This window comes from Physeter macrocephalus, unplaced genomic scaffold (genome assembly GCF_002837175.3).
Source record: "Physeter macrocephalus isolate SW-GA unplaced genomic scaffold, ASM283717v5 random_263, whole genome shotgun sequence".
NCBI classification, from domain to species: Eukaryota; Metazoa; Chordata; class Mammalia; order Artiodactyla; family Physeteridae; genus Physeter; species Physeter macrocephalus.
Window position 1 is genome coordinate 4,640 of NW_021145549.1, and position 26,168 is coordinate 30,807.

The following is a 26,168-nucleotide window of genomic DNA, read 5'->3' on the forward strand; positions in this document are numbered from 1 at the left end:
CTTCACTCTCGGCCTTTCAAACAGACCGCTCCGGAAAGACCAATCAGAGCCTTCCTTCTTCCCCTAGCGACCGGCGCTGTCCAATCAACGCACGCTATCTCTCCACGGTTACGCCGTGGAGTCCAACCCCCCTCCCGGTTTGCCCCTTGGCGTGGAAGGGCAGATAAGAAAGGCGGGGGATGTTGAGGCCGGAGGGGCACCATCTTAGTTAAGGGCAGGACTGTGGGCCTTCAGGACTTTTTCCAAGGAAGGGCGGAAACAGGTAATTGCGTTTCCACATTTTCCGGAAGCCTCTCTGCGAAGCACAGAAGGGTTTCCCATGGCGCCGCCCCCGGTCCGGTTCCCGATGGCGGATGTGCCAGGGGTGGCCGGGCCCGGGCGGACGAGGGAAAGCAGCCCAGGGGCCGTGAGGTTCGTCGGATGTGGCCGTGTACTTCTCCCCGGAGGAGTGGGGGTGTCTGCGGCCCGCGCAGAAGGCCCTGAACCGGGACGTGACGCGGAAGACCTATGGCTTCCTGGGCGCGTTCGGTGAGGCCCGGCGGCCCAGCCAGGACCCAGTAATCTGTGGGAAGCGGGGACTGATGCGCCCAGGGGCGATGGGCTGGAAGTGTGGAGCACCGAGCAAGCGCCCTCAGTTCTCTTCTCAGGTTCTCAGCCGAGCCCAGTGTTTTCCTTTGTGAGGATTTTCAGGCCCCCAAACCCGCTTTTATCTTTTAGTTGGAAAGAGAGGTGGAGGCGTGGATCCCAGAGGCCCAAGATCCAGATCTCTGCAGCTGTGAGCAGAAACGAGGGAAACGTCCTTCACTTCAAACCTCAGGTCGTGACCTTTGAGAACCTCCTCCCCCACTCGGAGCCTCAGCACACACTGCCCACTCCAGAGCTCCTCCGTGTCTCCCTGCACCTGATCTGCAGAAAGGGCTCAACAGAATAGCTAAATTGAGACTGGTAGCACTTTTGGGGCCGCGTTGCCACCATCTCTTAGAAAGGCACACTCCAGTTCCAGTTCTGGTTCTGGTACACCTTCAGCCACCCGCGACTAGTGTTCAGTTCTCGGGCTGAGGCTCCTGGTCCCTCTTCCAAGTCTCACTTGAGGTTACTTCACTGAAAACCATTCACCTAACTGGCTTTTCTTTCTGGATTCTCTCCCTTAGTGCATTCTGCTTTCTGGACTGTATCTCTCCCGCTCCTCAGAGACGGAGTACCCTAGATGCAAGAGCCTATTAAGGGAGCTAGTGCTCCCTGGAATAGAGGGCACGCTTTGGGCCTTTCCGCACTGGGGAAGCTTATCCAAGGATTCTGTCTTTTAGCCAGAGCAGGTCAAGTAGCTAGCAAGGACACACGTGGTGTCAAGCCTCTGTTGGCATTGTTTGGTCTTGAAGACTTAGAGGTGGTCGTAAAGAGGACAATGGCTTCAGGTGAGGAACTCTCCTGCCCCACACTTGCTCTGCACATAGTGCACAAAGGTATCAAACTTAGTGAGCTTAAAGGGTTTTTTCTCCAAACTTTTATGAACTAGTAATTGCAATGTGCTTTTTTTCCCCCAGATATTTGCATGTTTCCTGGATTTTGCATCTTTTGAATAAAGATGTATTCTTGGGCCACAGCAGCTGGAAATACGATGCTGGGGAATTTTTTTTTTTTTTTTAAAGAAGGAGTATATTAGTTGTGATTAGAGTTGAAACCAAGGCATAGTTATCTTCCGTCTTAATTTTTACTGTAATGTTTGTATGTGTCAACAGTTGAGAGGTCTTTCTGACCTATTTAGATTTGCTAGCCCTACTTTAGAACAGGAAACTCCTGAAGGAATAAAAGCAAGGAGGTGGGGGGGCACTAAGCATGTCTGCATGTCAGGAATGGTGCTAGGTGGCTTAAATATCTCTTGACCAAAAGACTGCTTCTCCAAATACCTGGGTTCCAAAGATGATTACTAATGGGAACTGAGGGTTATTTTTACTTCACCACATAACCTCTCCTGAATTGGTAGACCTGGATTCCAGGTTCAGCTCAGTCCCCACTAGCTGTGTGGCCTTAAGCATATTATATTATTACATTATTCAGATGTAAACTGACAAGTAAAATTTATGAACTATAATGACCTCCTGCATGTTTCCTAATTTCTCATAATTATCTGATCAAGATTCTTCAACAAACATTTACAGTTTGGTGGGCCATAAAACAATTTGAAAGCATCTTTTTTTTTTTTTTTTTTTTTTTTGGTGGTATGCGGGCCTCCCTCTGCTGTGGCCTCTCCCGTTGCGGAGGACAGGCTCCGGACGCGCAGGCTCAGCGGCCATGGCTCACGGGCCCAGCCGCTCCGCGGCATGTGGGATCCTCCCAGACCGGGGCGCGAACCCGGTTCCCCTGCATCGGCAGGCGGACGCGCAACCGCTGCGCCACCAGGGAAGCCCTGAAAGCATCATTTTTGTATTTTTATAATGATTGGAAGGAAAAACATGACACCAACCACTTATGAGCAAACAGTTTTAGTCCTGAACGTTGCAATCTGATGGTTAACAGCCAAGTTTACTGTACTTAGCTCCATCTTCTTAAGTTTTCTCCATCCCTAGTGCAAGAGAAATGATTTACAACATAGTACCTGAATAAACAGAAGTATTTTTTGGTCCAAGTGAAATGCTTTACAGCTTCTCTTTACGTTAAGTTGATTCCCTGTTTTTTTTTTTTTTTAATAAATTTATTTATTTATTTTTGGCTGCATTGGGTCTTCGTTGCTGTGCACGGGCTTTCTCTAGTTGCGGTGAGCAGGGGCTACTCTTCATTGCAGTGCGCGGGCTTCTCATTGCGGTGGCTTCTCTTGTTGCAGAGCACGGGCTCTAGGCACGTGGGCTTCAGTAGTTGTGGCACGCGGCTCAGTAGTTGTGGCGCACGGGCTTAGTTGCTCCGTGGCATGTGGGATCTTCCCGGACCAGGGCTCGAACCCGTGTGCCCTGCATTGGCAGGCGGATTCTTAACCACTGTGCCACCAGGGAAGCCCCTGGTTCCCTGTTTAAAAGGAGACTTATTTCTGAGGATCTGTTTTTTTCCTTACTCCATTTCTACACTGTTCACACAGTGAAGTACCTCCAGAACTCAAAAAGGTTTAAAATAAGCAAATAATTGTTGAGGCAAAATCAGCAGAAGTCACACTTAAAACCAGAAAGTATTTCAGGTGAAAAACAGCAAGGACAAGGCCAGAAAACATAAAGACCGAAAAGGCACTAGCATGATCAGCAAAGAACATTTCTGAACACAAAGGGGAGATTCGGCATGTAGGGCAGGCAGGAGGGCAAGCAAGGAAGGAATTGTTCCAAGACCAGACTGTGGGCTGCTGCCAACAGAGACCTGGTAGATATCCGTCTGTTATCTCCAGTGACTGGCCCCACGCTTAGCAACTAGGGTCTGCATCCTGCCTGACTGCAGAAATATTCCAAAGGTGGGAGTGAAAACATCTAGCACCTGTAGTCAGTCCAGTGCAAGCCATTAAGATGACCCGTCTCAACTCAAAAATAGGAAGACACTGAGTCTAGGAAGCAGAGGATACAACCCAAGGGCAGGGAGGGAAGACCCTGGATGACAGCTGAGGCCCAGTCTGTTTTGGAGAGGGCTGAGGGCCCATGGAGGGAGATTTCCCAGGGAAAAAAAAAATGGGGATTTGAGATTTGATGCTCTCCTTGGTAATTTGCAACAACTTAAAGAAGCAGAGCAGATAACACAAGGAGAAAAGACAATTATAAAATTGAAGAAAAGCAAACAGTTCACAAGAAAGGAAGTACAATAATAGCATATATAGGAAATGTTATTTACAATAATTTATTGCAATGGGCTTCCCTGGTGGTGCAGTGGTTAAGAATCCGCCTGCCAATGCAGGGAACAGGGGTTCAAGCCCTGGTCTGGGAAGATTCCCACATGCCGCGGAGCAACTAAGCCCGTGCGCCACAACTACTGAACCTGTGCTCTAGAGCCTGCGAGCCACAACTACTGAGCCCACGTGCCACAACTACTGAAGCCTGCACGCCTAGAGCCCGTGCTCCGCAACAAAAGAAGCCACCGCAATGAGAAGCCCACGCACCGCAATGAAGAGTAGCCCCTGCTCGCCACAACTAGAGAAAGCCCGCATGCAGCAACAAAGACCCAACACGGCCATAAATAAATTAATTAATTAAAAAAAATAATTTATTGCATTAAGTATGTTGGGAAAAGAGGTCAAGGGAATGGGGCTAGAAATTAAGTATCAAGTATCATAGCAGGGTGCCCATAGTGTCTAAAATGAGTATACCAAGAAAAAGCAATTTAAAAAAAAAGTGTATTTTTAAATGAAAGCTCCAGAAAAAATGGCTAAGAGTGAATGAAGTGTATTGAATCAGTTTAGGAAGATGAAAAATTTCCGGAATGGATGGTGGTGATGGTTGCATAACACTGTGAATGTACTTAATACCACTGAACTTAAAAATGGTTAAAATGATTTTTTAAAAGAGGTTAAAATGATAACTTTTATGTTATGTATATTTTATCACAATTTTTAAGAAAAGGAATGATGTTCAGATACACATTACAACGTGGATGAACCTTGGAAACATTAAGTGAAATAAGCCAAACACAAAAAGACGAGTAACTGTACGAATCCACTTTTATGAGGTACCAAGAATAGTAAATTCCAAGAGAAAAAGTAGATTGGAAGTTACCAAGGGTGGGGAGGGGGCTGGGGGGATGGTGGGAGGAAAGGAATGGGGAAGGACTGTTTAACGGGTTCCAGCTTTTCTTTTGTGAGGATGAAAATCATGTTTTGGAAAATGACACTGGTGATGGTCGCACAACATTGTGAATGTAATTAATGCTACTGAATGGAAAACTTAAAAATGGTTAAAATTTTATGCCATATATCACAATAAAAAAGTATGTATTGATTGGAAAGGAAACATTCAGGGGTGATACCAATGTCCTACATCTTGTTTTGGGTGATGGCATACATTTGTCAAAGCTCGACGGATTTCACACTGAAGATCCGTGCATTTTACTGTATGTACAATATAATTCAAGTTAATAAAAAGTTTAAAGTAGTTGCCTCTAGGGAACAGGGGGAATGGGTAGGGAGGCTGCCTTTTTCATTACAAACCTTTTGTATTACTTTTTTAAAACCACGTACGTTAATTATTTTGAAAAACTTAAAAAGTAATTTAAAACTTCTCCATTCCAATTCCAGCCTCACCAAGCACCTTCCTTCGCCGGCGGCTCCAGTCCAGAAAATGAGCGAGCGGAACTGCCGGTGCAAGGAGTCGGGTCGGCTCCGCAGCTGTGCACCCGAGTGTAAACGTGTACCTGATCTCTACCTCGGCTGCCCCCAGGGTTTGGCCAGGTGTGTGCGTCTTCCCGCAGGGGCCGGAGACCGGCTTGCGGATCCCGCTGCCGGGAGGCGCAGAAGGAGACCATCGAGTTCTAAGTCCCGACCTCCACAAACGCCGAGATCGTTGGTGGGTTCCAGATCCCGCCTACAGAGACTTCCGGGAGAAAACTCCCCGCCAGTCCCGCCTCGCGGCACAGCCGCTTCCCGCTGTCGCGGCCAATCACCGGCCGCTGTGCAACGCGGCCAGCGGGAGTGCTGGAAGCCGCGGGCACGTCCATCTTTCTTGATGGCAGAAAAGCTCCCCTCGGCTCCCACCCGTTAAAACTCACCTGCACGGCCATTGTATTTAAGGGCAAGTGGACAATGAGAAGCCAGACCGGCGCCATGTTTGATACTGTCAAGGGACGGCGCCCTTAAGGGCAGCCAGTGACAACTGAAGCCAGTATGTCGCCATATTTTCTGAAGGCACCTTGCGGGTCCTTTAACCCGGGTGTGTGTGTCCAAGCTGCCATGAAGTGACTAAACACCGAGGGTGTTTATTTGTCCCCATCAGAATCCCGAATCCCAAACAGCCAACCCTGCTACTTCGGTTCCCTCGGCTGAGTTCGGAGGCCAAGACTGGGCGGGGCCCCGGGCTCGGGAGCCCTTCCTGTGGACGACGAGAGCTGAGGCCAGGCGCGGGGAGCAGGCGGCCGCTGCTCGGGGCTGGAGGCCTCATGGCGCAGCCCCCGGCCCCGCTTCTGGTGCTGAGACCGGGGGAGACCGGGCCTGGTTGCAAGAAGTCTGCGGCCGTGAGCTTCTCGGACGTGGCCGTGTACTTCTCCCTGGAGGAGTGGGGGTGTCTGCGGCCCGCGCAGAGAGCCCTGTACCGGGACGTGATGCGGGAGACCTACGGCCACCTGGGCGCGCTCGGTGAGGCCCCGGGTCAGAGTCCGCCTGCTCCTTCACTGGGGTTCACAGGGGAGATGACATAAGGACCCAGAGGATTGTGAGGCCTAATCCCGCACTATTCCACCAACAACACCAGCCACCTCCCATCCCCAGCGCTTAAGGTACCCTCTCGGGAGTCCTTCCATCCCGCATCCGCTTCTTTCAGGCAGGAGCACTGCAGACCCTGTCCAGGTTGAGCCTAAATTCTGAGGAGGTGACCTCACCCTGACAGGGGGATGCCATCTTCCCAGGGCAGCCTCTCAGGCCAGCACTGTGATCCCTGTTCTCTCCCAGGATTCCCGGGCCCCAAACCAGCCCTTATCTCTTGGATGGAACAGGAGAGTGAGGCTTGGAGCCCCGCCGCCCAGGATCCTGAGGAGGGGGAAAGCCTGGGAGGAGCTCTGAGAGGTGAGGGATGGTCCCAAGTTTCCCCCAACCCCAGTATTCCAGGGCTTCCTGTCTAGCAGTGTTTTCTTTCAGATCGCCACCTCCAGCATCCCTAAAGGAATGAAAGAGTCAACAGATGTTGGATACGGGAGAAGGAAAAGAGGCAAACCTGATACAAATTTTTCAGAATTTGGTACAGTAGTCAAGTTGGGACCAGAGTAAGATAATCAGGAGCCCAAGTCTGAGACTCCCTCTGGTAGAAGCGCTGCTCATTCTCCCCTTTTCAGGAACAACTAAAATCCCCTAAGAATGAAAGCCGCTTTAGGTCTGCCTTTCACATTCTCAAACAAGGCAAAGCAGTAATTGGCCAGTAATTGACAACTTGGCTCTTCTCCTTTCACCATCCCTCAGCACAGTGATCTTGAGCAAATATCTTTACTCCTCTGTAAATGTCTTAACCCTGCAAAAAATTGAGAAACCACAATAATAATAGCTACTGCTTATTTATTTATTTATTTATTTATTTCGGCTGCATTGGGTTTTAATTGCTGCACGCGGGCTTTCTCTAGTTGCAGCGAGTGGGGGCTACTTTTCCTTGCGGTGCGTGGGCTTCTCATTGCTGTGGCTTCTCTTGTTGCGGAGCAGGGGCTCTAGGTGTGCGGGCTTCAGTAGCTGGGGCACGTGGGCTCAGTAGTTGCGGCGCGTGGGCTCTAGAGCGTAGGCTTGGTAGTTGTAGTGCACGGGCTTAGTTGCTCCGGCATGTGGGATCTTCCCGGACCAGGGATGGAACCCGTGTCCCCTGCATTGGCAGGCGGATTCTTAACCACTGCGCCACCAGAAAAGTCCTGCTAGTTGCAGCACGCGGGCTCAGTAGTTGCGGCGCGTGGGCTCTAGAGCGTAGGCTTGGTAGTTGTAGTGCACGGGCTTAGTTGCTCCGGCATGTGGGATCTTCCCGGACCAGGGATGGAACCCGTGTCCCCTGCATTGGCAGGCGGATTCTTAACCACTGCGCCACCAGAAAAGTCCTGCTATTGCTTATTGAGCATTTATTAAGTACTTAAGATGCTTTTATGCATTTAATCCTCCCAAAAAACTTGTGAACTAAAGAAACCATTATGATTCCCATTTGACACATGAGGAAGCAAGGCCCAGATAAGTCACTCTTAAGAGATTTGAACCCTGTTTACCATCCTTTAGAGCCTGTGTGTTAATCACTGGGCAGTACTTTTCTGGAATTTCCTTAAGTAAAAGCATCCTATTATCCGAGACGATATAAGCGAATGTGTTTTAAAATGTAACTTGATTCCTGTTTCCTAGGAGATACCCCAAACAAAAAGGAAGAGGAACCCGAGAGAGGGCCAGGAGCCAAAGGATCAAAAAAGACTCCTAGGAAGGAGAGGCCTGAAGAGCTGGTTAAAAACAACCTTGACTCAACCATCAGCAAAACCTCGGCAAGAGCACAGCCACCCAGGAAAGCTGCCTGTGACCAGAGCGCAGGTGCGCAGCCCCCGGTCCTGGTGCCCAGCGTAGATGCTCAGGCCAGCCAGCGGCGCCATGTATGTGCAGACTGCGGCCGCCGCTTCACCTATCCCTCGCTGCTGGTCAGCCACCGGCGCATGCATTCGGGTGAGCGGCCCTTCCCCTGCCCCGAGTGTGGCATGCGCTTCAAGAGGAAGTTTGCCGTGGAAGCGCACCAGTGGATCCACCGCTCCTGCTCTGGGGGCCGGCGGGGCCGGAGGCCCGGAATCCGGGCTGTGCCTCGGGCCCCGGTCCGAGGTGACCGGGACCCACCGGTGCTGTTCCGGCACTACCCGGACATCTTTGAAGAGTGCGGGTGAGCGGCTCCCGCTGGCTGGGCTTGAGCCTGACCTCAGTGCTAAGGACTAAGTGGGCCCTGAGGGAGGCTCCTGAGTCAGGGATTTGGGACCCAAAATTCATCCCTTGGTTTTCCCTCAAGGATCCCTCTAGTTTCCAAACTTGTAAAAAGAAAAGTGCCTGTAAAGATTCAAAGAGATTAAACTTGACACCTCCTCTCCCTAGTCTTTCTAAAAAAATGAAGAGAGTGAGATGCTGGACTTTTCTTAAAGTGTTATCTCAGTAGCAGGTGCAACCAAGATCATGTGCAAACACTGTCGCCAGAAAAAATCCCCGCTGCTTATCTGCAGCAGAGGTAAATGTATGGGGGACTAAGGCCGAGGAGGAGGCCTCAGATGTAGGGCGCGGCCTAGCCCCGGGTAACTGACACCAACAGGAGGCTCAGGCAGTGAAGTGGGGGGAAAGAACACAGAAGCACTGGGTGCAGACCTAGTCTCTGCACCTTGCCCCCAAGGCATAGCTGCTAAGTCACATGCCTTCCCTGAGCCTCAGCTCCTTCATCTGTAAAATGAGGATCAATAATATCTACCTCAAAGGGTTACTGTGAAGACTGAAATTGTAACAAGATAATATGTATGACATAGTAAATGTGCAATAAACATTTGTTGAAACACAACTGAAAATGATTGTGGATATTTTACACTTCAGACCATGGAAAGAAATCTGCTAAGGAGGCAGGGATGGATGGCAACAGCTGTGTTTTCACAGATGAATAAACTGAGGATCAAAGTTTCACTGCTACAAAGCAGCAAAGCTGGAAACTGGCACTGTGCCCACACATATCTACCACTTCCTATGAGCAGTCAGATCTGGGCAGAACGGGTCAGGGGCTCAGGTGAGGGTGAAGTGAGGGAGCCAGTCTCACCTGTCTGGGGGAGTCTCAGCAGGAAAATGAGAGCCCCGCCAAGGCCAGAGACCTTTGGCAGTCAACATTCAGTGACCATATATTGAGTGGCTTCTGTTGGAGAGACTGCCAGGTGATAAGGGAATCCCAAGATGAGGAAGGCTAATTTCCTTTATTCAGCAAACACCGTCTGAAGACTCTGGGGTTTTGTGCAGGGTGCCAGGGACACACTGACTCAAGTCCAGTGTTCAAGACAGTGATTTGGGCTGTGATGGAGGAAGTCCAGAGGCACCACTTAACCCATCCTGGTTGGTGATATGCCAGGAAGTGTAGCTTGGAGAAGGAGGTGGTTGTACTTCCCATAGCATTAAGAGGAATTGGTATGTAGTGAGATTTTCAGGCAGAGGAAGCAGCGAAGGAGCCTTATTTCCTAAAAAGGATAAAAGAGGGATACAGCATGGAGTAAAGGTTAAGGGCATGGGTTCTGGAGTCAGACTGTCTGGGTTCAGATCCTGACTCAATTGCGTTATAGCTCTGCAGTCGTGGGCAAATCACTTCTTGCTCCAAGTTACCTCTCTCTGCCTTAGTTTCTTCATCTATAAAACCTGGATAATAATAGCACCTACCTCATAAGACTGACATAACGATTAAATGAGATAACATAGAACGGTGCCTTGCATATTAGTGTTTAACAAACATTGGTTATTGTTATTATTCAAATACAACACAAAATAATATGTGAGGAGGACCAAGAGGAGACCGAGGAAGGTTTTCTGGAGGAGGTGGTTCAAGCTGGCCTTGAAGGATGAGAAAGATTTCAACCAGGATGGGCATGTATAGGGAATGGTTGGCAGTTCCACTTGATTGAAACATAAAGATTGAAAGTAAAGAATCATGGATGACAGATGCAGCCGGAGAAGTGGGACCAATCTGGGAGGACCAAAGATCCCAGTGGGGACCTTGAAGTTCACCCTGTAGGCACTGAGGAGCCATAGAAAATCCCCGGGCAGTAGCAAGGCTGTTTGACAGGTCCCATCAGATGTCTTTGCCGGGACTTCCCTGGTGGTCCAGTGGTTAAGAATCCATCTTGCAATGCAGGGGATGCCGGTTGATCCCTGGCCAGGGAACTAAGATCCCGCATGCTGCGGGGCAACTAAGCCCACGCGCCACAACTAGAGAGCCTGTGCACCACAAGGAAGAGCCCGCGTGCCGCAACTAAGACCCAATGAAGCCAATAAATAAATAAATAAATAAATATTTTAAAAAAGAAAGATCCTTAAAAAAAAAAAAAAAATGGGGGCCTCCCTGGTGGCGCAGTGCTTGAGAATCTGCCTGCTAATGCAGGGGACACGGGTTCGAGCCCTGGTCTGGGAGGATCCCACATGCCACGGAGCAACTAGGCCCGTGAGCCACAACTACTGAGCCTGCGCGTCTGGAGCCTGTGCTCCGCAACAAGAGAGGCCGCAATAGTGAGAGGCCCGTGCACTGCGATGAAGAGTGGCCCCCGCTTGCCAAAACTAGAGAAAGCCCTCGCACAGAAACGAAGACCCAACACAGCAAAAATAAATAAATTCATTAATAAACTCCTACCCCCAACATCTTCTTTTAAAAAAAAAATGATATCTTTGTCAAACAGTGTGGAGTGTGTTCCGTGGGAAGAGGCTGGACATGAGAGGTCTATTTGGCATTTGCCCCCAGGTAGAAGCGATCAGGAGTGGGACAAAGCTAGAAAGCAGGACTCTTTCTTGCAGTTGCTCTTGTTTGCTGACCTTGGAATTGGGAAGAAAGATACTCCTGAGAGGCTTCTGCCATGGAATTGGCATGGCTCAGTGAATGAACAACACGAGCTGTGAACAGGTAAGCAAGGGAGCCTGGGCACTGGGCAAAGGACAATCAGGAGTGGAAGAGTGTGAAGGTCCAGGGGTGACCAGTACTGGAGGGGGCGAGTCAAAGAGGAGGAGGAGCTGGAGAGTGGAGGAGCCACCAAGGAGGGGGGAGCAGAACCAAGCAGTGTGTCAAGCAGAGCTGTCTCAGCACAGGGCAAGTGCTGTCTGCTCTTTCTCGTTTATCCAGTTAACAAATATCTACAGGGGCTTCCCTGGTGGCACAGTGGTTAAGAATCTGCCTGCCAGTGCAGGGGACACGGGTTCCATCCTGGTTCAGGAAGATCCCACATGCCGTGGAGCAACTAAGCCCGTGCGCCACAACTACTGAAGCCCGTGTGCCCTAGAGCCCGCGGACCGCAGCCACTGAACCCACATGCTGCAACTACTGAAGCCCGCGTGCCTAGAGCCCGTGCTCCGTGACAGAGTAGCCCCTGCTTGCCACAACTAGAGAAAGCCCGCACCCAGCAACAAAGACTCAACGCAGCCAAAAAAAAAAAAAAAAAGAAAAGAAAGAAAAGAAAAACCAACCAAACAAACAAAAACCAACAACAAAAAAATATCTACTAAGCATTTACCATGTACTAGGTACTATTCTAAGTGCCAAGGTATAGCAAGGAAAACAGACATAGGCATCCTCTTGGACTTGACATTCGGGTAGGGTGGGGAGAGACAAGTGATAAGCCAGTACATAAATAAGACAAGGTACTGTAATTGCAAATAAGCACTACAAAGGAACTAAAACAGAGGACATCCTGGAAGTGCCTGTTGCGGGGGGATACCTAGGCCAGGCCTTGGTGAGGAGACGTTTGAGCTGAGATCCAAAGGATGAGAAGGAACCAAAGGGCCGCTCAGCGTGGCCAGAAAAAAAAAAAAAAAGGAGCCAAGGGGAACCGGGTAGGGTCACAGGATGCGGGAGTGGGGGAGGGCAGGGTTTCAGAGGCGGGGGGGCTGGGGGGCTGGGGGCAGGGAGTGGGAGACAGGGGTTTCTAAACAGGGACCGGCACATGCCAAGTTCTGAGGTAGGCATGAGTTTGGGTGAGGTGCCGAAAATGAGTTTGGAGGCAGGGGAAGGGAGGTGGGGAGTGGGAAAGGGGCAGGTCACAGAGCTCTTGCTTGCCATGATGCGAAGTTTGGATCTGATTCTAAATATACTGGGAAGCCACTGGATCATTTCTGTTTTTGTTTTGTGGTAAAATATATATAACAAAATTTACCATTTTAAATATTTTTAAGTGTACAGTTTAGTGGAATTAAGTACATTCACGATGTTGGGCAACCATCACCCCTATCCCTCTCCAGAACTTTTTCATCTTCCCCAACTGAAACTCTGTACCCCTTCAACAATAATGCTCTATTCCCCCTTCCCCCAGCCCCGGGCAACCACCATTCTACTTTCTGTCTTTGTGAATTTGACTACTTTAGGGACCTCATATAAACCACTCGGAGGGGTTTTAAGCAGAGTGTCAAGGGTCAAGGTAATCCGATTTGCATTTAAAAAACCCACTCTGGCTGCTCTGAGAGTGGACTGCACTAGGGCGACAGAGTGGAAACGGAGAGTAGCTGAAGGGCTGGAGGTAAACACTGGAAGATGAAGGGACAGGGCCTGTCCAGGGCTGCACATGGGGGCTGGGTCATTGGAGGGGCACCAGGACTGTGATAAGGTTTCTGGCTGAGTGAGGAGGATGGAGGAGCAGTTCCTGGGGTGGACCTGGAGGTGATGACAGGGTGGACTGCGGCATCTTGGAGCTGGCGGGGAGCTCTTGGAGCTGTCTGGTCCAATGTTTGAAGCAGGGTTTGGGAAGACGAGGGCAGGAGGGGACTCTCTGGGGCACAGGGAAGAACACTTGTTCCCATCTCATGGGAATACTGTTCCACAGAATACACTCTGAGAAAGGCTGTGGCCTGGAGAGGGGAAGGGCCTAGCTTAGACCACAGTTGAGTTAGTGGCAGAGGCAGGCCTGGAACCTAAAGCTCCCGATTTCTCAGCTGATGCTCTTGATCTTTTCACTACACCAGGCTGCAGTGCCGGATTTATGGGAAAGGCAAAGGGCTGGGTGCCCAGAGGCCAGGTAGGAGACCCCAGGCCTAAATCAGCACGGCCTGAGCAAGAGCTGCTACAGGGTGCCTTTTGTGAAGCCTGTCACCCTCCTGCAGGGCAATTTCACATACCTCCCAAGCACTCGAATGATATATTTTTTTCCCCATGTCTTGACCCCTAAACACAATCCTTTTAATGCTTAGAGCCCATCATTTTAATTTTTTCTCTTTACATTTAATACAACAGTATGGAATTGCATAGGTGACCAGAAGCAGTTCTTCTGACTTTCTAGGTCCCTGCTTCTTGCTGTACCCCACATTACAACTGCATACCTGGCCTAAAATCCCACCTGTCTCTGGTTGCTGACATTGTGACTTCAATAATTGCAGACATCATGGCATGATGGTTCTGACTCCAGAACCCTCACTAGCTGTGTGGCCTGGGGCAAGGTCATTCCTCTGCACCTCAGCTTCCTGATCCAGAAGGGTACCTATCTCTAAAGTGTTGTGAGGGTTGAGTTAACAGGCAAAAGCACTTAGAACAGAGCCTGGCATGCAGTAAGTGATCGATCAAGATAAGCTAATATTATTAATGTCTTAGTCACATCACAGAACCAACTGCAGCTCTTGCATAGTCGGCCACTGTTCTGTTAAGGGACCTTGGAATTGGAAGCACATTCACATGGAGCATAAAGCAAACGAGTCCTGTCATCCAGTAACTCATCTAACTTTTTTCTTTTTTTTAACATTTTTTTGGCCACGCCCAGCAGCATGTGGAACTTCCCCAACCAGGGATCGAAACTGTGCCCCCTGAATTGGAAGGTGAAGTCTTAACCACTGGACCACGAGGTAAGTCCCTAACCTTTTTTTTTTAAAAATAAGTTTATTTTAAAATTTTTATTTAGTTTTGGCTGCGTTGGGTCTTCGTTGCTGTGCGCGGGTTTTCTCTAGTGGCGAGCTGGGGCTACGCTTCGTTGCAGTATGCGGGCTTATCGTGGTGGCTTCTCTTGCTGCAGAGCACGGGCTCTAGGTGCGCGGGCTCAGTAGTTGTGGCGCACGGGCTTCTCATTGTCGTGGCTTCTCTTGTTGCAGAGCACAGGCTCCAGGCACCCGGGCTTCAGTAGTTGTGGCACGTGGGCTCAGAAGTTGTGGCTCGTGGGCTCTAGAGCGCAGGCTCAGTAGTTGCGGCGCACGAGCTTAGTTGCTCTGCGGCATGTGGGATCTTCCCAGACCAGGGATTGAACCCATGTCCCCTGCATTGGCAGGCGGATTCTTTAGCACTGCACCACCAGGGAAGTCCCTCGTCTAACTTTTTATACTACAATAATGACTTAATAACGAGAATCCAGTTTGTTTCACAATGTCAGCAGGGGCCAGTAAATCTGAAGCGTTCATGTTACTTTTCTGGGAGCCTGGAGGAGGCAGCGCCAGGAAGCGGTGGAAAGGCTCGCATTAGGAGTCTGAAAACCCCGAGTCACTAATGGGCTGCCTGACCTTGGGTCATAACTAGGTTTCAGTTCCTTTCTGTAAAATGACTGAACTCTAAGGGACTGAGAGGCATTCGGCACAGTGTCCTCAGTAGAAAATAGTAAATATGTGGAAGTACTATAGACAGACTATCTCTATAAGGGACAATCACTGTAGGGATATTTAAGAAACTATTAGACGAATGATGGGGGGATGGGGGAGAGGACATTCACTGAATATTCTTATGTACCTTGTAAATGAAAAAACAAAAAACCAAAAACCTGAGAAATGAATTAGTTTGCCAATAATAAAAAAATATATTTTAATGACCGGGTCACTGAGTGGGCCTTCTTGCTGGAATTGGGAAGAGGACATTTGGCCGGACAGCCCCTCACTCCTAGCCCGGCGTCCCCATCTCCCAAACCCCTCGCCGCCGCCAGCCCTCCCTCACCCGCGCCCGCACCCGCGCCTCACCTTTCACCCACCCGACCTGAGCGCGGAAGCGGCTGCGGACATCTTAACTACCGGCAAGAGGCCCTTGCAAGGCCACTAGCGGAACAGCAAGAGAAGACAACTCGAGGGGGGAATATACCAGATTATCAACGCCAGGCCGACACTGAAGCTATTACATGCCTTTCGCTAAAGTAGAAGGACGGTAGAGTGCCACCATCTCTTCTGAGGGCTTCTTCATTTCCCGGCCCTGGGACCAACGAGTTCGCGTAACGGGCCGTTTCCCGCCTTCCTAGAGTGGCCCCACCCAAAGCTACTTCCGGTCGTCTGGGTCCGGAGGGACCCACCCCCACCCAGCACCGCAGGCCGAATCACCTGCGTCCCAACCCAGGGATATGGGGGTGAGCCCAGGACTCCGTCCCCGTCTCTGCTCTGGGCTTCCTGCGCAGGTGCCGGTGAAGGCCGGGCGGGAAGGACCTGGGAGAAGGCCGAGGGCCACGGGCTTCGTGAAGGTGGCCCTGTATTTCTTCCCCGAGGAGTGGGGATGTCTGCGGTGGCATACCTTAACCTGGCCGTGCTCGGTGAGATCCAGCGTCCCGGATCTCTGAAAAGGGAAGCGGGGGTGGGTGGGATGAACAGGGCCAGGTGCCTGAATCCACTGAGCCTGACTCCAACAGAGTCAGGGTGACTCTGTTTCCCGGCATCCTCGCCAGATCAGCCTAAATTCATAAGTGACCCTCTCCGGTCAGATTTCAACACTGCAAACTTCTAAAAAAAGTTCAGAACCTGTACCGGCCTTAAAGGCGCATGGCACACTAACCTCCACAGACTCAAACCAGATCTTTCCCTACAGGCAAGCCATCTCCTTGACTCCAGCTAAGTAGAATCTTTGTTCTTTGGACATGCTTCTAGCTTAATGAGCCTTTGTTCTTGCTATTCTGCTGTGTTATACACTGACCTCCAACTCTAACACCCTTCAATGCCCTTCTCAAATGCCATCTTCAAGAAATTCCTTGGGGGGGAGAGATAAATTGGGAAATTGAGATTGACATATATACACTACTATATATAAAATAGATAACTAATAAGGACCTAGTATATAGCACAGGGAACTCTACTCAATACTCTGTAATGGCCTATATGGGAGAAGAATCTAAAAAAGAGTGGATATATGTATATGTGTAACAGATTCACTGTACACCTGAAACTAACACAACATTGTAAATCAATTATACTCTAATAAAAATTAGAAAGAAAGAAAAGAAAGAGAGGGAGGAAGGAAGGAAGAAAGGAAGAAAGAAAGGAAGGAAGGAAGAAAGGAAGGAAGGAAGGAAGAAAGGAGGGAAGGAAGGAAGGAAGGAAAGAAAGAAAGAAAAGAAAGAAAGAAAGAAGGAAAGAAGGAAAGAAAGAAAGAAAAAGAAATAAAGAAAATTCCTCCTGGAGTTCTTCTGCCCTGTGCTGGAAGTCTCCTCTAAACTGCAGCTCTGTGTCCATCTCTATAGCCCTGAGCACAATCTGCCCAAAGGTCCTCTCTGCACCTGTGCCAGCAAAGCTCCTACCTGGTATCTCTCTTAGAGCAGGTACTTTATCTTGGTTCACCGATGTCTCCAATACCTGGAACATCTAGAACAATGCCTGGCACACATGAGGTGCCCAATACATTTTCATTAAATGAATGTGTAGGTAGTCTTAAATGTTTATTGGATGATTAGGGTTCTTCCCCAGTTTTGCCAGACCCCAAACCAGCCCTCATCAAATGGGTGGAGCAGGAGACCCAGCTGTGGGGTACAGGTGCTCAGGATCCCCTGGAGGAGGAAGCCTGAGAGAAAGCCAGAAAGATGGGAAGTGGAGGTGATGTCCCAGTGTCAGCTGTAAGGGAAAACGTTTGTTGAGCAAGAAACACCATCTATATGCTCTTTACTGCTGGCATTACTAATTTTCGCTGACCTGAATTTATGACACCCACTGGAGATTGCAATCTTGACCTACTCTTTCTCACTTAATTGGCTTTGAGGCATCCAGGTGGTCACATGATTAGCTCACACTGTATGAATCATCCAGACCGTAGGTCAGTGGCAGTGTGTGAATTCAAGTTTAGGATGGAGGCAGTTCATCTGTCTTCCAGGTCCCTGGTTCCTATAACAGCTGTCCTTCTGGTTGAGAGTATCTCTTCTGGTTGGCCCTGGAGTGGGTGGGAATGTCCCTGACTTGGGAGCCCTCAACTGGCCGATACAGTCTAGAAGGGGGCTTCCAGGACTGGGTACCCATCTGAATGGTTCTGTCATTGTGAAGGTTGATTCTGTCACCTGAACATAAGTAGGCCTTGGAGAGTTAACAGGAAAAAAGGTAAGTTTTGAATCTGCTATGTTTCCCAACACTCACTCAGAAAAATGATACATAGGGAAGGGGTAAGCACAAGGAGTCTATTTGGGAGTTGTCATGAGGCTCTGGAGTCAGAGACACTGACGTGGCCTTGGAGCCTGTGGCCAAGGCTCCCTGTAGTCAGGACTTTCCCAGGCCCTCAGTCTGTGCCCAGCTTCAACACCTGGCACTCACACCACACCCTCATCCCCACCCCAAGTGCAGTCATGCTTTACCTTTACCTTCAGCTTGGCCCAGTGCGCTCTGTTTTGTGTTTTTTTCTTTTTTCTTTTTTGACCACAGCACACAGCGTGCAGGATCCTAGTTCCCCAACCAGGGATCGAACCTGTACCCGCTGCAGTGGAAGCACAGAGTCCCAACCACAGGACCTCCAGGGAAGTCCCGGCCCAGTGCACTCTGGAGAGGGACCCTTTACTTGCAGCTAGTGCAGTACCTCTCATGCTACGTGCTGACTCACACAGGCAGGCAGGCCTACTTACTGTCCCCACAGTGGGAGGTGCTTCAGCCAGAGGCCACTAGTAGACCCACCAGCTTGGTACCATGGCCCTCAGGGTCTGACCCAGGGGTGCAGACTCCGCCCAAGGTTCTTCTCCAGGAGAGTCCAGACCCCCCTGTGAGCTTTCAGCCCTACCCAGGGATCTTCCAGTGTGTGATAGGGATGGGCACTGAGAGGTGACAAAAAGCCATCACTCTTAATGGAAATTTTCTAATTTCTTTTGTGTCCTTCAGGGGGCCTGAGAGGCTAAGAGAACTTGCTGGGGTTGAGCCCCTGGGCAACTCTGCACCCTCAGTCCTTACCCTCCACGGACCACCCTACAACAAGCCTCTCTCCTTGGCCAGGCTGACCCCTCCCAAGTTTATGTCTTCCCCTTCCCTCCTGCTGAGATTGACTCTTTACTTGCCCAGCTCCCCTAGGGAGAAGCAGCCACTGGATACAGGGTGTCAGGCGGAAGCCTTAGGGGGGCCTTTGGAAGGAGGCAAACGGACAAGAGCTCCAGAGTAGACCCCAGAGCTGCTGAAGATGTGAAGTGCATGTCCATGAAGTGTGTGAAATGCTGTGACTGATTTAAGTCGCCAAAGGAAAAATATCAAGGCTTCTTAGGGCAGGGTATTTATGAAGGCTTGTGGGAAGCACAGACTAGACAGTCAATAAATGTGTCCGGTGAGAGAGAGGGTTTGGAGGTAGAAATGATGGAGAGAGTTGGTGCCATTTGCTAAGACAAAGACCCCAGGAGGGGCAGGTTATAGGAAGAAAGGCATGAGTTCAGTTTGAGCCACGCAGAGTCCGAGGTGCTTGTGGGCTATCCATGCCGGGCAAGGTGGCAGGTGGCTCTGCGATCAGGAGCTCAGGAGCCAAGCTTGAGCTAGAGGTAAATAGATGTTCGGGAAACGTCCTGTAGGGCATGTTGGGAGAGCGTAAGCTTACAGAAAGAGGGTCCTTCCGACCTTTCTCTAACCTCACCCTACTCTTCCCCAGTCGCCCCCACGATCTCCTGAAACAGAAGCTCCCATAATTTCAGGCTCTATCAAGCTTCCAGTAGAGAAGGTTTTTTACCCGCTCCATTTTTTTTACCCTCAACATTGGGGGAAGGCTGCTGTCACCCAGTGATGGCCAGCGACGAAATTGAACGTCTGAATTAAAAGCGCGGAGCGGCCTGGGGTCTGGGCTGGAGGTCGCTGTTCCAAACCTGGGCGGGGCCGCAGCTGCGCCTCCAGCGCGGCGGGCGCGGGGACCCGGCGGGGAAGCCGGGCCGCCGCGCCTCCGGGGCCGGGCGCCAAGCTCTGGGGAACGCCGCCTCCAGGCTGGTGGCAGCGCCTCCTCGGGCGCCTGTAGCCGCCGCGGCCATATTGGCTGAGGACTCGAAGACAAAGCCACCTGGAGACACCGGGGCGGCGTCATCTGGGCAGGATGGCGCGGGAGCGAAGTTCGTGGGGCCGCGTTGCCGCCATCTCTTAGGAAGGCATCTTCCAGTTCTGGTTTTCGGTGCACCTTCAGCCACCCGCTCTTAGTGTTCAGCCACCCCCGTGGGCCCTCGAGGGGCCGTTCCTGGTCTCCCGGCCTCACGACGGCGCCCCGACCCTCGGGCCCGGCCAGGGAGCGTTCTGGATCGCGGAGGCTCCGCGGACCCCGGCGGGTAGGGGGTGGCGCTGGCCCGCCGCCGGGGTGGCACTTACGATGGCGCCGCCCCCGGCCCCGCTCCCCGCGCGGGAACCTAACGGGGCCGGGCGCCAGGGGGGGACACCCGAGCCCCTCAGCTTCGCGGACGTGGCCGTCTACTTCTCCCCGGAGGAGTGGGGGTGTCTACGGCCCGCGCAGAGGGCCCTGTACCGGGACGTGATGCGGGAGACCTACGGCCACCTGGGCGCGCTCGGTGAGGCTCCACCTGCTCGCCTGCGCCCACAACCCCGTCTACCCCGCCCAGCCTCTGGGTCCTGCACGTGGAGTGGGAAGCCCCAACCTGGGCGGCGGCCTCCCCCGCAGCGTGGGCTTTGCGTTCTTCTCCCCCAGGCTTCCGAGGCACCAAGCCAGCCCTCATCTCCTGGGTGGAGGAAGAGGCCGAACTGTGGGGTCCAGATGCCCGGGATCCTGAGACGGGAGAGTGTCTTAGAGAAGCAGACACAGGTGAAGTAGTGGGTACTTTGTCCCGTGGGGACTTCCTCTGGGTCCGACCCATCCTGCTACCCTCTGCCAACTCCTTACCTGCTCATCAGTTTCCTCCCTGAATTGCTTTCCCAGCTAAGGTTGTTATGCCTGGTCCCTGCCTAGCTCTGGATTCAGCCTAGAAAGGGGCTGTGAGTGTGACCCAGGCATTCCTGCCTCTCCACTCCCAGCTCCGCGGTATCTGAGCCCCTCACATCTAGTTGGTCTCTAAGCTCCTTGGAGCTCCGCATCACCCCGTCTGCTGTTTGCCTGCTCTCTAGCTCCTCTGCCACCTCCTCTGTTTTAGTTTACTTTCTTTTTGTTGTATTTTTGTAGCAGCCTCCTTTCTCTTGGCTTGCACGGTTTTCTTCCTCCACTTCGTCCTGTCCACCTGTTGCACAGTGCCCAGCCCCTCTGAACTTGTCAACGCCAGTCACCTTCATGCCTCTCTTTGTGCTGCATCCTTACCACTCATCCTCCGTGATCCAGCTAAATTGTTATCCCTCTGACCCCCATTTCCCCAGCCCTGAGGTAGAATGTACTGTGCCCCTGTTCCTTCCCTCTCTCTCTGTCTCTGCAGCTTTTCTTACCATCCTGTGCAGCTGAGGAAAAGGTGTCACTCCTAGCTTCCCTGCCTGTACCAAGCTGAGTCCCAGAGGCAGCTGTGGGTCCAGAAGGTGCCTGTATCCAAGAGGCTTCTCTGTCCCCATATGGGCTGTGGGAATCAAGGACCAGGATAAGCCAGGGTCTGAGCTCTCCCCTTATCTCCCAGCAGGTTCCAGAGACAAGGAAGAGAAAGGACAAAGAGAAGGGACCGAGACACTGGGGAAGATCCTTTCTGTGGACGCTCAGCCTCGCGGGCTGACGGCTCTCAAACCCTTTTCTGCTGGGTTTTCTTATGGTTGGGAGCAGCCATCGAAGGTGCCTCGCCGGGGTCGCCCACCACTCTGTGCCCATCCCCCGGTCCCCAGGGCAGACCAGAGGCACGGTTGCTACATGTGCGGGAAGAGTTTTGCTTGGCGCTCCACCCTGGTGGAGCACCTGTATACCCACACGGGCGAGAAGCCCTTCAGTTGCCCTGACTGTGGCAAGGGCTTCAGCCAGGCCTCCTCTCTGAGCAAGCACCGGGCCATCCACCGAGGGGAGCGGCCCCACCGCTGCCCGGACTGTGGCCGGGCCTTCACCCAGCGCTCCGCCCTCACCACCCACCTCCGGGTCCACACGGGCGAGAAGCCCTACAGCTGTGCTGACTGCGGCCGCTGCTTCAGCCAGAGCTCCGCCCTCTACCAGCACCAGCGGGTCCACAGCGGCGAGACCCCCTTCCCGTGCCCAGACTGTGGCCGCGCTTTCGCCCACGCCTCAGACCTCCGGCGCCACGTGCGCACCCACACAGGCGAGAAGCCCTATCCGTGCCCAGATTGCGGGCGCTGCTTCCGGCAGAGCTCCGAGATGGCGGCCCACCGGCGCACCCACAGCGGCGAGCGCCCCTACGCCTGTCCGCAGTGCGGCAGATGCTTCGGCCAGAAGTCAGCCATGGCCAAGCACCAGTGGGTCCATCGGCCCGGGGCAGGGCGGCGCAGGGGCCGGGGTGCCAGTGGGTTGCCTGTGCCCCTGGCCTCTGGCCGAGGGGACCTGGACCCACCCGTGGGCTTCCAGCACTACCCAGAGATATTCCAGGAGTGTGGGTGATGGCCTCAACGGTGACAAGGCAAAGGGCTAGACATTGTCTGAGGCCCAGGGTGGCCTCAGGGGCCTGAAACTCTGGCAGCTCCGGGGAGGCCACAGAATTCCCAGCCAGAGCTGGACCTGGGGGAGGAGGACTGTTTCATCTTAGGCCCTCACGAGCTTCATCTGCTGATACCTTGTTCCCTACTGTCCCAGACTCTAGAAGCCCCCTTTGCTGAGTTAGGGCTGAGGTTAGAACCCCCACTAGACTTCCACTGTGGGGAAGAAAAGGCTGTTTCTAAGAGGATTGAGGTGGAGAACTTTGTTTTACCCACTGACTTTACTGCAGAAGTTAAAAACTGATGGCCGGGTACTGAATGTGGTCTCTAGCAGCCTTAAAAAAAAATTCTTTTTTTTTAGCCCAGCCAGCATTTTTAAATGTTATGAATTATTGGTTAAGATTTAAAAATCAGGATATTTCACACAAAAAACCAGGTTTCTGGCCGCTCTTGAAAAATCCGAAGATTTGGCAACTCCACCTGAGCTCCCACAATACCACAATTGGTGGGAGCTGAGGGGCAGTTGCCCCTTTGGATGGAGACCAGGCTCTCCAGTTCAGCATGCCCGCCACTCCTTATCACCTCCTGACCAGTGTCACCTGGCACTCATCATGGCTGGCAACATCTCTGGCAAAGCAGGCCCTCTCCATCTGGCATTTTTCTACTCATTTACATGACCTGTTGGGTTCCTGTAGTCATTTGAGTTTGCAAACTAGTCTACAGCATTCAGTTGTTCTTGAATCAGGGATTCGGGTAGAGAGCGTATTTGTGAAAGGGTGGCAGGAGAGAAGTAAAAGGAGGCTTTATGTTAGATCTTGGCTCGTATTGCATTTTATGGTTGACAAAGTACTGTCTTGTCCATCAACTCTTCACCCTCATAATTGCCTATGGAAGGAAGCATCTTGCTTGGAGAGGACAGCCCATCAGGAAGAGGCAGTCAGGACTGAATTTTTTGCCCCAGATGGAGTGGTGTCTCCACCTCAGCACCACTCAGCTGACCTACACTTCCTGTTTTTGAAGGGGAGGGGCCTGAGAGACCCCTCTAGTACTCCTTGGGCCTCCCTGGGAGCGCCCTATGGCTCAGGCTTTGCTATTCTAGGCCCAGCCAGGAGGGCCTCATCACATTTTTGAACTGGAAGAGATCTTAGCTTTTCCATCCTTTTGCATTTGGGGGCACTGAGACCGGGGAAAGCTGAGCAACCTGTCCAAGGTCACACATGGAGTGAGATGCTAGGATTCTTTTGTTTCCTGCTGTCTTTACCATACCACTCCTGAGTTCCTTGCCAGTGTCTCAGCCAGGGTTCTGGAAGCAATTTCCCACTCCCTGAGATGACACCCAGGCACTGACCTAGACTAGGGACAGAGCAGCCCAGTGTTAGTGAAGCCCAGGTACAAGATGAATGACAAAACAGCCACATAGCCAACAAGGCAAGGGAGAAACCAGCCTTAGATGAGAGTTCCAGGGCCAACAAAATCAAAGCTTGCATCTTCACTCTCTTTAGGACCTCCATCACCGACAAAGGGGGACAAGGCCAGGAACACTTGGGGTTAGTAGCCGGAGGGAACTGTACTATTCGATATTCCCAAGCTCTGCACAGAATCCCTCCCCCCTCACCCTGTGACTCCATCTACCACTCATTCCTTTGTGGTCAGGGTCCAGCCTTGTCCAGGTGATGGAAGCAGCCAGCCACGTGCAGACCCTTTCTTACCTCTGGTCAGGATGACCCGTCCCCTCAAGTAGGAGTAGCAAGGACTTATGTCCTCGGTGACCTGTGTGCACTTCCCTTCTGAGAACTCAGCCCTGTGTCTGGCCTTAGGAAGAAACCAGATTTGTCAACCTAAAACCTCTAAAGGAAGAGGTACAAGACTTGGGGAAAAAACACTGTTCAGGTAAAGTGATGAACTGACTTGATTCCAACCTAATCTTCCAATCTGACCCCACCAAGATCTCTCTTAGACTAAACTTCACCAGGAGGATTGGCTCATATGCCACCTGTCACAGGGGGAATGTGGGAGTAAGGAGAGGCACCTTGGGAGTGAGGAGAGGCACCTTGGCAGTAGTAGCTACCTCTGTACCAGCTTTTATTCCCCTAGAGAAGCCAGTGGCCAACCCATCCTTCCCTTGCCCCTCAGCACTGCCTGGGGAAAGCGCAACCTACAGTACCACTTCTCAGGTCAGCCTCAAAGCCAGATCTGGACCCTGTCTGAGCTTGCCAATTAAAGGTATAATTACTACTTTCTCTGAGTGCTCTGAAGTTTTCAAGACTTGCATAGGGCCCCCAAACCAGAACCAACTCCTCTGCTTCCTGCCCTGGTGACCCAATTTTCCCCCCACTTAATATTTGAGTATCATGGAACGCGTAAGCCTCAGCCTCACCCCCTTCTTAGCTCCTCACTCCTTGGCACGGATACGTCCCCTAAAGGTAAGGCTCCCTTTTCTCTCCGCTACCACAGGTTTTTGAGGCTCAGCCCCTGAAGCAATTTAAGCCAGGAAGAGGGTTTTCCTAGGGCTTCATTGGTGCATCAGGAGAAATGCTTGTCTGCACCAGTGAAAACATAAGCCCCATCCACATGGCCAGAGTGAGAGGTCAAGGCCATGACCACATGGCCCCTTCCTAGTTTGTCCAAGCCATGTAAAGGATAAGTATTGATTTGAGCTCCAAAGACCCCTAAATTTGGGGGAAATATTTGTTTATGTGTATCTTTCTAGGAACAGTACGTGCAAAGACGTTTATGACTCAGAAGCTAAAACCTGCTCTAGGCCAATATTTTTCAAAGTAAGGCCTTTCTGCCACAGAATCACATGCAGTTATCTCTTCAAAATGCAGCTAGCTCCCTGGGCCCTGTCCCTAGTCTATTGTATCTCCAGGGATGGAATGTTATGGCTGCTAAAGGTTGAGAGAACCACTGCTCTGAACGTAAAAATGTTATTTTTTTTTTAAATTTATTTTATTATTTTATTTTTAATTTTTTGGCTGTGTTGGGTCTTCGTTGCTGCGTGCGGGCTTTCTCTAGTTGTGGCGAGCAGGGGCTACTTTTCGTTGTGGTGCGCAGGCTTCTCATTGCGGTGGCTTCTCTTATTGTGGAGCACGGGCTCTAGGCGCACAGGCTTCAGTAGTTGTGGCATGCGGGCTCAGTAGTTGTGGCTCATGGGCTCTAGAGCGCAGGCTCAGTAGTTGTGGTGCACGGGCTTAGTTGCTCCGCGGCATGTGGGATCTTCCCGGACCAGGGCTCGAACCTGTGTCCCCTGCATTGGCAGGCGGATTCGTAACCACTGCGCTACCAGGGAAGGCCAAAAATGTTATTTTGTAGCTGCTCTTAGCGTTGCAAGAGTAGGGGTTGGTGTCAGGGCCTGTTCTAAATGTGTCAGGCCAGCTGATGACTTCGCCATACACAAAGACTCCCATTTCCTTTGTTCTTCCCAAAGGGGCCTGCGTCATGATTGGTCTCTTTCTGGGTACCTCACAGCTTCTTGAATATACCTGGGCATCTCTTGTAGCATCTGACAGAAGGCCTCTTAGAGGGCTTGTCCTTTGCACGCAGGGAGGAAGCAGATCACACAGAAGCCCCTCTCACGCAGAACTTTTGTCAAGACTCTTTTGGGTGTGGGCCAAGTTGGTTGGACCATCAGCTGTGGCTGCACACCGAATAGCCCTGCCCCAGTGCTGCTGCACGCCGAGGGATGATGCTGGGGACAAAGTGGCTGCCCAACTCAGGACATGCACTTGGCCAAGTTGGAACCCTCATCAGTCTTCCCTGTGCTTAGAGCCTATCCCTGCTATGGGCATGTGGCCGGCAGAGGCTGGCTGCCTCTCGAAGCTCCATTGCATAGAGAGGACAGGTGCTGGAGGAGGCTGCCTGGAAGCCGGCCAGGTACTAGTGAGACTGAATTTCCACATGGAAATACTGGTGTCAGAGCAGACTGAAGCCTTGGCCCAACTTCTGCTATTCGTGGGGCTTGTGGCCCATGCTATGAAGAGTGCAGGCAGGGACCATGTCAGAGCTGGGGCTGGAGGACTCACCACATACTTTGCAGGGGACGGCTGCTCTCCTGTGGGAATTTTCTGGTGGGTACGCAGGTTGGAGGTCAGAGAAAAGTGTCTCATGAAGGAGACTTTTGTCTCTCATTTGTGTGCTTTGGGGATGACCAGGAGGTGGTCCAGGTCCAGCTCTTCCCATAATCACCGCACTTGTAGGTTGTTCTGCC

General features: G+C 51.7%; 2 protein-coding genes across 12 annotated transcripts; both read left to right on the plus strand.

The window, feature by feature from the left end:
- The first annotated feature begins 297 nt into the window (after positions 1 to 297).
- ZNF688 (zinc finger protein 688) lies at positions 298 to 8,701 on the plus strand. Of its 9 annotated transcripts, XM_055082753.1 has the most exons (7): positions 298 to 528; positions 718 to 817; positions 1,152 to 1,415; positions 4,522 to 4,632; positions 5,198 to 6,250; positions 6,563 to 6,676; positions 7,973 to 8,701. In XM_055082753.1, exons 5-7 carry the CDS (start codon positions 6,055 to 6,057, stop codon positions 8,491 to 8,493), a joined length of 831 nt encoding a protein of 276 aa, XP_054938728.1. In that variant the 5' UTR covers positions 298 to 528; positions 718 to 817; positions 1,152 to 1,415; positions 4,522 to 4,632; positions 5,198 to 6,054; the 3' UTR covers positions 8,494 to 8,701. The 9 variants fall into 9 exon arrangements, 7 of the variants coding, with proteins under 7 accessions (XP_054938728.1, XP_054938726.1, XP_054938729.1 ...); XM_055082751.1 differs by having other exon boundaries at positions 718 to 1,415; XM_055082754.1 differs by having other exon boundaries at positions 298 to 411; positions 718 to 1,415.
- Positions 8,702 to 15,591: 6,890 nt separating this feature from the next.
- Positions 15,592 to 24,707, plus strand: LOC102991564 (zinc finger protein 764). Of its 3 annotated transcripts, none has more exons than XM_028484878.2 (3): positions 15,592 to 15,795; positions 20,106 to 20,219; positions 21,010 to 24,707. In XM_028484878.2, exons 1-3 carry the CDS (start codon positions 15,759 to 15,761, stop codon positions 21,924 to 21,926), a joined length of 1,068 nt encoding a protein of 355 aa, XP_028340679.1. In that variant the 5' UTR covers positions 15,592 to 15,758; the 3' UTR covers positions 21,927 to 24,707. The 3 variants fall into 3 exon arrangements, with proteins under 3 accessions (XP_028340679.1, XP_023979139.1, XP_023979140.1); XM_024123371.2 differs by lacking the exon at positions 15,592 to 15,795 and adding an exon at positions 19,433 to 19,968; XM_024123372.3 differs by lacking the exon at positions 15,592 to 15,795 and adding an exon at positions 19,433 to 19,968 and having other exon boundaries at positions 21,013 to 24,707.
- The last annotated feature ends 1,461 nt before the right edge of the window (positions 24,708 to 26,168 follow it).